The sequence below is a fragment of the Dermacentor albipictus genome, chromosome 1 (assembly GCF_038994185.2).
Source record: "Dermacentor albipictus isolate Rhodes 1998 colony chromosome 1, USDA_Dalb.pri_finalv2, whole genome shotgun sequence".
NCBI lineage: Eukaryota > Metazoa > Arthropoda > Arachnida > Ixodida > Ixodidae > Dermacentor > Dermacentor albipictus.
In genome coordinates, this window is record NC_091821.1 from 7,415,201 (window position 1) to 7,427,457 (window position 12,257).

Genomic DNA, 12,257 nt, shown 5'->3' on the forward strand with positions numbered 1-12,257 from the left:
GAATTCCAGAAGCATATTAAATAAACTTGTGGAATTAGAAAGCCTAATCACAGAACGTGAACCTCACCTAATAGTAGTCACCGAAACTTGGCTGCACAAGGATGTACTCGACACTGAAGTCACCCCTCCCAACTATAAAATAGTAAAAAGGGACCGTGAAGACAGAGGGGGGGGGGGGTTGCGTTAATTATCAAAGGCAACATAGCATTTTCTGTACTTCCAGATGTGAATGGCGTAGAAGCGCTATGGGTCAAGATAAAATTACATACACAAACAGTCTTCATTGGGGGTGTTTACAGGGCTCCAAATGCTCCGTTGGACGTCCTGGTAAATTTTCGAACATTTATGGGCACTTACCTGCCTCAGGATAGTAGGACAGTGTTACTTGGAGATTTCAACCTACCCAGCATTGACTGGTGTTCGCAATTACCTGGAACACGAGAAGTGCCTAGTTGTGAGCAGTTACTTGAACTGACTTTTTGTCATAATTTAGTTCAAGTTGTGTCTGATTACACAAGCATATGTCCTACAACATCATCCATACTTGATTTAATTTTTGTTTCCGAACGAATGCAAAGTTCTGTCTGCGAATGTGAAACACTGGAGGGCTTGTCAGATCACAGGATGGTTCTGTTGTCATTAAAGGCATCACCAGATGTGATAAGTACTTCACCCAAAGAAAGTTTCTTTAATTTTCATGACGCTGATGACGCTGCTGTGATAGACTGTCTTGATTATTCATATTCAGGTTTTATGCAGCTGTATGACTTCAGTGCTAGCACAGACCAACTATGGGAATTCTTTTCGGAATTAGCAGAACGGTGCCTTAATCACTTTATTCCTAAGAAAACTAAGCGCACGAATAAAAAGAATCCCTGGATAACCAGAGATATACTTCATCTCAAACGAAGACTTAAATGCAAACGTAAGGCTTACTCACCCAACCCAAACCCTGAAAATAAACTATGTATTCGGCACATGAGTCAGGATTTAAAGAGACTTCTTAAAGAATCAAGAGAGAGATTCTATAATGTGACGCTCACAAAATTTCTTCACGAGTCACCTGGTAAATTCTGGCGCTATATAAATCCCTCTAAAGTTCTGCACCCTGCTCAGACCGAGGAGAACGCCCATAAGCGTGCCGAAGATTTTAATCTATATTTTTCATCTGTTTACATCCGTGATAATGGTATACTGTCTCCTTTTAATGTTGACACTGAAAGACCTCCTATGACTGATTTACAGATTGACGAGCAAGGTGTCCTAAATCTGCTATTACATATTGAAATTAAGAAAAGCCAAGGTCCAGATCGTATCCCTAATGAGTTTTTATACAGATACGCTGAATGGGTATCTAAATACTTGTCCAAAATTTTTCAGTCTTCTTTTAGTAGCGAATGCTTTCCAACTGATTGGAAGCGAGCAAAAGTTATACCGGTTCATAAAAGCGGAAATAATTCTGTTAGTAATTATCGCCCAATCTCGCTCACTAGTACAGTTTCGAAGTTACTTGAACACATCATATCCAAACACCTGCTCGGCTATCTCGACCAGCATGATATCCTGTATCATCGTCAGCATGGCTTTCGATAGGGACTGTCCACGATTACCCAACTGATAGAAATAGTTCATGACCTCACAGAAACAAATTCACGTGGTCAAACAGACATTATCTACCTTGACTTTGCAAAAGCATTTGATAAGGTTTCGCACCAAAATTGTTATATAAGATTAATGCGGTCTTTAAAAATCAAACACTCACACAATGGTTTTCTGCTTACATATCCTCCCGTGAACAGTGTGTAACTGTTAGAGGTTGTCAGTCCAACATACTTCCCGTTGCTTCTGGTGTACCGCAAGGTAGCGTCTTAGGCCCACTCCTATTTTTGATCTTTATTAATGATTTACAAAGTAACATTGATGTTCCATTAAGACTTTTTGCAGACGATTGTGTGATGTACAGTACCGTAAATACAGTTGATGATCAGATTAAGTTAAACTTAAACCTGCAAAGAATAGTGAAATGGTGTAACGACTGGCAGATGGAGTTAAACTTTAAAAAGTCTGTGTTCATATCAGTAACTATAAAAAAATGTTCTTACTTACAATTATCAAATCAACAGTTATATGCTTGAAAGAGTCGATCAGTATAAATACCTAGGCATAACATTTAGATCAAATCTACGATGGAATACCCACATTGAAATTGTCATTTCCAAAGCTTTTAAAACACTATGGTACCTGCGACGCACTATGCACAGTGCTACTCCGGAAGTAAAGTGCCTCGCTTACAAAACGCTAGTCAGACCGATAATCGAATATGCTAAAGTACTATGGGATCCTCACACAGCAACTAATCGTCACAAGCTTGATAAGATTCAGCGACTCGCTGCAAGGTTTATCTTAAATAAATACCACCGGAACCATCCTTCAACAGAACTCTGCCAACAAGCCCAACTACCTATGCTAGAAACCAGAACCAGATATGAAAGACTAAAAACTCTTTACATCATTATCAATAATTATTTTAAAATAAATAAATCAGATTACTTTGAGATCAAAACCAATGAAGCATCAAGGCATCGTCATTGTAAGTTTATCCCATTACCGACTATAAAAAATAATTGTTTCAAGTTTAGTTATTTTCCCCGAACTTAATAATAATAATATTTGGGGTTTTACGTGCCAAAACCACTTTCTGATTATGAGGCAGGCCGTAGTGGAGGACTCCGGAAATTTTGACCACCTGGGGTTCTTTAACGTGCACCTAAATCTAAGCCCACGGGTGTTTTCGCATTTCGCCCCCATCGAAATGCGGCCGCCGTGGCCGGGATTCGATCCCGCGACCTCGTGCTCAGCAGCCCAACACCATAGCCACTGAGCAACCACGGCGGGTATTTCCCCGAACTTGCAGAGACTAGAACTCTCTTCCAGATTCTGCTGTTCAGTCGACATCATTAGCTGAATTTCTACTCCACTTGGTTAATTTCATCTATGGCACTAGCATAGGGCGATGAGGTAAGATTGCTACTGTTTAAGATTGCTGTTCTGATTTCTGAGTGATGCATTTTTGTTTTTGTTTGTGTGCATTTCACGAGATCTTTTTTTTTCCTTAACCAATGTATAACTATGGTTTTCAATATGTTCTGTACTACTTACTTTGCTGTTCAGTTTCGTTTCTTTTTTTCCACTCCTGTTACAGCCCCTGAATGAGGCTGACAGTATTAATATTAATAAAAAAAAAAGTCATGGAAGATGCCAAATGTACTGCTTTTTCCAGCTAACGTGCTACTGCAAGATATATGTATTCTTGCAAAAATAAGAAGGGAAGGTGCTCTGACCAATACTGGCTTTCGAAATGAAAAAAGAAATCGTGTCTTCTGTTGCTTTACAACTCGTATTAAGAAAGCACCTCTTTTGTCTCAAAAGTGGCGAGTGCCGGAATGACCCTGAATTAGCACCTGCTCTCCGCACCCTATCTTTTTCACTGTGAAATGCGTACAAGAGAGGGCACCATTGCGCCACACCCTGCACAATGACCGTATTGAGTTGCAGGGAAAAGGACTGTTTCACCTCCTGAGTAATTCTTGCTCTGGGCTTTTGATGTACTAGAGTGTACCTCAATGCTTATGAATTCTTGAGGAGTCTTTTGCCCATTTTGCAGGGCTTGGTGCACCAGGAACATCTTGCCACACAGCCTAGCAGAAGTTCTGGTCATGACCAGTAGTCGAAAAACTTTGGATACAAGTCACATTTATTAAGTTAAAAGCCAAAACACATTTTGTACAGGGCAACCGCAATCACTACGGTGAGTCTTGATTCTCTTTGTCGTCCATAAAAAATTTCATCGGTGGCCAATACGCCATGTCGTCCAGTATTGCTGCAAGTAGGTGGGGAAAAGAAAAACAGCATCTTATAAGAACCAGAAGCATCTAGGTGCAACAGGTGGGCCAGCCTCACCTGTGTATATATTTGGTTTCTCACCTAGCGCGCAATGAAGTTAGAATCATCATCATCATCAGCAGCTTGGTTACGCCCACTGCAGAGCAAAGGCCTCTCCCATATTTCTCCAACAACCCCGGTCATGTACTAATTGTGGCCATGCCGTCCCTGCAAACTTCTTGATCTCCTCCGCCCACCTAACTTTCTGCCGTCCCCTGCTACGCTTCCCTTCCCTTGGAATCCAGTCCGTAACCCTTAATGACCATCGGTTATCTTCCCTTCTCATTACATGTCCTGCCCTTGCCCATTTCTTTTTTTTTATTTCAACTAAGATGTCATTAACTCGCGTTTGTTCCCTCACCCAATCTGCTCTTTTCTTATCCCTTAACATTACACCTATCATTCTTCTTTCCATAGCTCGTTGCGTCGTCCTCAATTTGAGTAGAACCCTTTTCGTAAGCCTCCAGGTTTCTGCCTCGTAGGTGAGTACTGGTGAGACACAGCTATTATACACTTCTCTCTTGAGGGATAATGGCAACCTGCTGTTCATGATCTGAGAATGCCTGCCAAATGCACCCCAGCCCATTCTTATTCTTCTGGTTATTTCAGTTTCATGATCCGGATCCGTGGTCACTACCTGCCCTAAGTAGATGTATTCCCTTACCACTTCCAGTGCTTCGCTACCTATCGTAAACTGCTGTTCTCTTCCGAGACTTTTAAACAATACTTTAGTTTTCTGTAGATTAATTTTTCAGACCCACCCTTATGCTTTGCCTCTCCAGGTCAGTGAGCATGCATTGCAATTGGTCTCCTGAGTTACTAAGCAAGGCAATATCATCAGTGAATCGCAAGTTGCTAAGGCATTCTCCATAAACTTTTATCCCCAATTCTTCCCACTCCAGGTCTCTGAATACCTCCTGTAAACATGCTGTGAATAGCATTGGAGAGATCGTATCTCCCTGTCTGACGCCTTTCTTTATTGGGATTTTGTTGCTTTCTTTATGGAGGACTACGGTGGCTGTGGAGCCGCTATAGACATCTTTCAGTATTTTTACATACGGCTCGTCTACACCCTGATTCCGTAATGCCTCCATGACTGCTGAGGTTTCGACAGAATCAAATGCTTTCTCGTAATCAATGAAAGCTATATATAAGGGTTGGTTATATTCCGCACATTTCTCTATCACCTGATTGATAGTGTGAATATGATCTATTGTTGAGCAGCCTTTACGGAATCCTGCCTGGTCTTTTGCTTGACAGAAGTCTAAGGTGTTCCTGATTCTATTTGCGATTACCTTAGTAAATAGTTTGTAGGCAACGGACAGTAAGCTGATCAGTCTATAATTTTTCAAGTCTTTGGCGTCCCCTTTTGTTATGGATTAGGATTATGTTAGCGTTCTTCCAAGATTCCGGTACGCTCGAGGTCATGAGGCATTGCGTATGCAGGGTGGCCAGTTTCTCTAGAACAATCTTTCCACCATCCTTCAACAAATCTGCTGTTACCTTATCTTCCCCAGCTGCCTTCCCCCTTTGCATATCTCCCAAGGCTTTCTTTACTTCTTCCGGCGTTACCTGTGGGATTTCGAATTCCAAATGAAGTTGGCAACCTGAACTCAAACCTGTGTATTCTCTTTTGCTCATTGATTCCATGCAACATGTCAAGTTACTACTAGCAAAAATTAATCGAATACTAGCCTGTGAGAATGCACATACTTACAAAGAGTAGTTCTTTCATCATACCACATTTCAAATGAAGTGGCAAATAGCACAATTCTAATCCTTGGGATTCATTGCTCAAAGAGAGAGAGATTAACTTTCATTTACGAACAGTTTTGTTCCAGCCGTCATTTTTGTAACTCGATTGACCTACCAATCACAATTTGTGAATTGTAATATAGGCCTTAAATTAATTATTTATAGAGTTGTTAACTAAAATTGTTATTGATTTATTAGGGGTGGAGAAATATATTTGAGGTTATGAATACGAATCAAATACTACACACCAATTATTCGTGCTCATATTCAAATAGGAAATATATGGTATTTTTGAATATTCCGAACTAACCAAATATTTTGCAACAGACTGTTAAAGTTTGGTTACAGTTGCCTGTCTGCTAAACAAAGTATATTGGAAATTCTCATGAGTGCTACAACGACAAAAGTTCTCGAAGCAATGCAGAAACAAAATGGGCAATGCAAGCTTCGTTTTGGGTTTTGTGGCGGAAGCCTACATGACAACCTACAATTTGTTTGTAGTCTGTCATTTAGTGTTTTTGACAGTCTATTGCCATGTAGCAGTTTTACCTTCTACTCTGCAACCTGCAATGCTTTCCTTCCATAGGCCCATAGGCCATTTATTTAGCATACTTGGTAAACTAGTCATACAGACACCGTTCTTCCTGGGAAATATTGCTTGCAACCAGGCTCTGATGTTGTTGAGAGGCTAATCGTGCAGCTTTTTTTAATGAAAATAAGTCATCTTGTGTTTATAACGGAACTGTCTTTTCTGCACTAGTCAGTAATGGCTTGGCACTTAATTATAGTGAAGTAAATATTCCTGCAATATATATAAGCATCTGCATTTGGCTACTCAATAATTGCTAGTTCATGTCTGTAAAAGTTAACATTTGCCCACCTCTATTATTTAGTAAATTATGCATTTTGATTTCTCACACAAGTAATGTCCATCTCTTTGAGCAGGATTCACCTCAAGCTTTAAATTTGTGCAGTCTGCCACAGGCAATCCTGAAAATTCATAACTCATTCTGAAACACTGTTACCAGTAGCAGACAAAATGGTAGCAGTGACTAACATGCATAGTTTGTCACTGCACAATGTTTCAAACCCTTGTTGATGAAACAAATTAGTTTTGCACTCTTTTCCATTCTACTTTTGTGGTGGTCAGCATTTTAATGATGTTAAATATGTAATGACTTTCCTCCAGAAATGAAGAACCATACAAGTAGTACGTACATGTCACTACATGCACATTCTGGACTTTACACTATTGGGGTACATTTTTATGTACTTGCATTTCCCACGGATAATCTGCGTCCATTATGATTTACTTATTGAAAAAGAAACTAGGCATAGCCACAATATGGTTGACAAAATTTTCTACGCTGTTGTCAATAAACATGAAACTAGAAACAAAAACAGGGGAGCACTCTCACTATGCTGCCAGAACATCGACAATTTGGAGAGTGGCTTTTTTACATGACATAAGTGACTATAATTTATTTTTTCTTTCGTGGTTATTTTTAGCAAGGCTTAAAATAAAAATTTAACAGTTTTGTATATTATTACTTCAATTGCTTAAAGTACAGTGCTTCACTAATTTTATGGCTACAAAAGACCACTTATTTTCTCATAGATGTTCATATTACTTCTTCAATTACATAGTATTGTCACGTAGTGGTGACGGCAGTTGCAGGGACGATGAGGACGGACAAAGGTTTGTCGAAAGAAGACTGTTTATTGGGCTGACTTGCGCCCACAATGCCCTGAATTACCCGGCGACGGCGAGGCGACCAGCGTGCTCGGCGGTCGTCGAACAGAATGCCCGCCGCTGTCGTCTGCGCTCAATTTAAAGCACGTCTTGGCGCATCTCAACTGGGCGCGTCTTGCGTTGCGTGGCGCGTCTCAACTGGGCGCGCATTGCGTCGCATGGCGGTAGCGCGTCTTGCGCTGCGCCGCGTGGCGGCAGACTTGAAGAGTGAGCAAGCACTGCATAGATTCGCGGCAGTATATTCGACTATACTGCATCCGTGCAGATCGTCAAGCTGCCTGAAAGTCATAACTGGAGATAAAGTGATCAAGAATGATTTAAAGTAGCCTCCTTATTGCATATAAGCCACAGGATACATACGATCTTTGGAAGTTCCTGCAGAACTGTGACTCTTCTGGTTGGCTTCCTTCAATGGCTTTCTTGGCTCAGCATTTCCAGTATGTGAACTGAAAAGCGCACACAATGTCCAATACCAATGTACAGCCAGTGTCAGAAATAATGAACAATAAAAACATATCTAAAGGATTAACCAGAAAAAATTTCAACTGATGGAGCAAAGTATGAATGCTGAAGACACATCTCAAGACACATCCAAGGGACACTAGAGAAAATGATAAGTGGAGCTGTAATGATAAATGACCTAGAATACCAAAAAAGTTCCTTTTACGGAGAGCAGAAACTTGATAAGCTAGAAAACAATGTACCAGCTCGTCGTGACAGATTTTAACAGGCTTGATTAACTTTTTCATCCCTAAATATGGACCTAATTGAAGTCTAATGAAACCAAAGAATGAACCCAACAAGTTTTGAGAGCTTTTAGTGCCTCGAAGTGGTCCGGACACAACATATATGTTGAAATCCCAGAGGTCACACTGACATAGCAATTCTGGTGTTTTGATAAAAAATTTAAGAAATTAAACTCTGGCCTTCATTTTCTCTTCTACTACCAACCTCTTATCGCAAAATTATATCCAATAGAGTTTGAAGAATAATTTAGCAGTTTCACTAAATATAATGTCCGTTGGTGTTTGTTAATGCTGTCACATTCAAATCACCCAAGAAGATCTGTAGGAAACTTGACTATAGTTGACATCTGTGTAATGCGAAACACTGTCCGAATTGCAGCACGAGACGCAGACGTGCATCGAGCTAGTGGGGGCTCGTTCCAGATGCGCCTTGCAGCTTTCCTATTATCTAGTCATTCAGGATGCCAAGGGGAGACTGAACAAGCTAAACCACTGGCGCTTGCCTGCGTCTCTCGCTTCTGCTAATACGGTGGCAGCCGGAAGGGCTTGTCCAAAGAGGAGATACTTTGTGCGTGCATGATAAGCCCACACAATGCATTTGGCGCCCCAGCCAACCACCAAGCGCGCCAGCAAATCTAGAGCAAGGGTAACCAGCCTTTCACGCAACACAGCTTCTGAAGAGGCTTATTGATATCATGGTTAATTATTCAGTTCTAGACACTTTATTTTGGGGCACGAAGCTTTAATTTAATTTGGGCAAAAGTCACGCGCGATGGCTATCCAAATAGCAGTTTCATTTTGCCAGCTGCTTCATGACAGAGGCCAGAGGCAAGCTGGGTTGACTGACAATGCTTTGCATTAAAAAAGAAAGAGAAACCAAAGGTGCACTCGAGGGATGCTTGGTAAAGTATAATGGAGCCTGTAAATCACGATTATGAGGCATGCCATAGTGGTGGACTTCAGAATAATTTTGACCACCTGTGGTTAACATGCACCTAAATCAAAGTAGACTAGCATTTCAACATTTTGCTCTTAACTACGTGCAGCATGTGTAAATTGCATAGGTGCCTCTGTTGCTCTATTAGTACTGGGATGGCCTAAGTATATGTACAGAGCAAAATTTGGCACACACTGAGTGAAAGAATACAAGCAGCCATAGATCTCATCCCAACACTAAAAGCAATGTTTCTTTAGACATGTTGAAAGTATTTAATTAACTGTAACATGTCATTGACGGTAACATGCGCTTCACAGCCAGGTAGTAAAAATGCAATGCGCTTGGCTGTTCACTTACAAAATTTTTATTAAAAGGGAGAATAACAATTTGTCCTTGGTAAAGAAATGACCTTCGTTCCACGAAGTGAACCCGCATTTCGTATGAGCATACTTTCTTCAATTTCTGCCGTCATTGATTATATTAATTTTTGCCCATTTCAAGACAGCGCAATTACGTACATTACTAAATGACTATTTAATTTCATGTCTCATTGACTAGGATCTGATGCTGTTTATTCATCTTCCAACCCACACACCTCCACCTCCTCCTCTTCCGATCCTGATTCTTCTTCATCTGCTGACAAGATATCTCTGCTTGTGTAATCGGGAGAAGGACCCGCTCCATCCATACTACTTCACAGCAATTAAGCACTGACTGTTCTTTCCAAGCACCGATACAGAATTGATTACGTGTATCACTGAGCGCCGAGTTATGCCTGGCGCTGAATCCATCCGCTCTCCGCTGTGCCATCTGTTTGAGTGGGACTGCGCCAGCTGTTACAATGACGTCATCTGCAGCGCCACTTGCCAATTCTTTTCTAACTCATCCATCATATGCTATGACAGCTGCGCTGCAGACCACATCCTTGGCGCTCTGCGAGCTTCATAGACCCGCGTCGCATATCTTGAAAGTGGGTGCATATACATACGCGCATAATAAGTTATTCTATCTGAGCCACAGTGGCATTAATCATTCTTGCTGTTGGACACCTTATCACTAGTATCAACAGCCCACAGCACCTCTTTGGTGCCATCTATGGCATTTGAGATACTGACTTGTAGACAATGGGAGCTTAATAAACTCACAAAGCAGGTACAGTCAAGAGCAAAAGTCCCCACAATTTTTTTTTCTATTCACAACTTAGGCATAAAGGCTGAATTCAAGTGGTACTGCCTACGTGTTCCTGTTTAACCAGTGTCATGCATTAAGACTATTTCCCGTTGCATGGCTGAGCTAGAAGAAATTAAATTTTCTTCTGACTCTGTGGTCTCTAGACTTTTGCTCTCGACTGTACAAACAATGCCGCATCAACTGCAGCTTCTACAGCTGCAGACGTGTGAACTAGACTGGATTAGAGCAATTTTTACTGCCAATGACAACAGCTTGTCACTATTGCAGTTCTGACCTCATACACATACTAAGGCACATTAAATTTTTCAAAGAAAAAGGTGCATGTTAGAATCGAACATGATACATGATGCATGTTGTTTTGCTCACAACACTGCACAGTGTTGCACAGAACTACTGAAACAAAGTACTATATACTAATCAGCTAGTTGAGTGCAGGATGAAGGCTTTTCTTAGTGGTCTCCATTTAGCTGCTTCACAATTTCATCGGACCACCGAGTTCTTTGCAGTCTCTGACTGCGTCTCCCCATTCCCTTGGAACTTTGTAACTAATAGACCAACAATTATCTGTCCTACGCATTACATTGGCTGCCCAACTCCATTTTTTAAATGAACGATTATTTATGCATATAGTATATACAGAAAATCAAAGTGAAGCTAAAGGCCATTTGGCCTGACGTGGGTTCACCACAAGGGAAAATAGAAATATAGTGACAGAAATATACTTGGCAGAATAAATTCAGCAAACAATGCTGTTACATGTACCAAATACAAATGTGAAATGCAGAAAAAAATTATATTAACATGTGCACGAGAAAATGTAATGGCAACATCTATGTGGTCATATACTTAAATTTTTTTTAATGCTTTCCACTATGTATTTATAAATGCAAAAGAAAAGAAAAACAAAAACAAAAGCATGCTAAAACACCAAATGAAGCCCAATCCTTGACACGCACACAATTGGATACGTGGCCATAATACTAGCTACCCATGTTCACTTTATAATCCATGCTGCTCTTGTCGTGCCTCTGGCACCCTGTGTTCACGAGCAATTAAACTGCCCACCTTAGCTTGGCCCAGGCCGGATGCCTCCTCTCTGCAGATGCCAGCCATTGGGTTGTGGAGGCAGCGGAGGCCCTAAGCTGTGCGACCTGCACCTCCCCAGCAACGGGCTGCTCCTTCAGACTCCGACCAAAGTAGACGAGTCGTGCGCCCTCCCGTGAACGGGGAGTCATGGCCTTGAGCTGCTGAGCCAGAGATGCGGATGACTCGGTGGCCAGTGGCTTGGCTGGCACCCCTGGTTTCTGGAGGGCCTCGCCTCCTGCCGAAGTTGCTGCTGCAACCCGACTTCCACAGGCAGCCACTACTGTAGATCAAAACAAGGACAGGTACAGAATAAATAATACATATGCGGTTTCCAATACAGAACAGGTGAGCATATAGGTGGCTGCTGGTTAACCAACCTGTGTACAAACAGAGCATTGTAGCAAAGTGATTGATTGGTTGACTGATTGATTGATTGATCAATCAGCGAGCTATGTACAGGTGGCGTGGCCCTTGACAGTCCTTCGCACACTTTAATTGGACACTAAAAAGAAAAATTGAATCAGCTTTGATTGATAAAGTATTCTTAAAGAACGCTACTATTGTGGGATCTGAATTAATAGCTTGATAATTAAAAAAAGAAAACTATAACCAAAGTTATGTTTTCGAATTTTGTACCAATGCTCCAGAGTTGGCACTATAGTGTGACGTCACACATTTTCACATTTCGTTTCACATTTCAGCCATTGTGGGTAGGTAAAAGTTCTCGTAACTTCTGAAGTTGTCCTTGGCTCTTTTATAATACAATGTAGTCCACTTTTACTGATCAAAATTTAACTTGGCCTGAGCAGACGATGTCAAAGTCTATGACATCACGGCAGGCCGGTGC

The 12,257-nt window shown here is 41.2% G+C and overlaps 1 protein-coding gene across 2 annotated transcripts in view; it reads right to left on the reverse strand.

Annotated features, from left to right (window-relative positions):
- Positions 1-3,736: 3,736 nt before the first annotated feature.
- The window catches only part of LOC135917082 (uncharacterized), a 73,545-nt gene continuing 65,024 nt past the window's right edge, over positions 3,737-12,257 (reverse strand). For both annotated transcript variants that reach the window (XM_070531964.1, XM_070531966.1), the window contains exons 14-16: positions 11,390-11,690; positions 7,811-7,896; positions 3,737-3,880 (exon numbers count right to left, since the gene is read on the reverse strand). In XM_070531964.1, the coding sequence (XP_070388065.1) occupies positions 3,804-3,880; positions 7,811-7,896; positions 11,390-11,690 (464 nt within the window). In that variant the 3' untranslated portion in view covers positions 3,737-3,803. The remainder of the gene's footprint in view (positions 3,881-7,810; positions 7,897-11,389; positions 11,691-12,257) is intronic.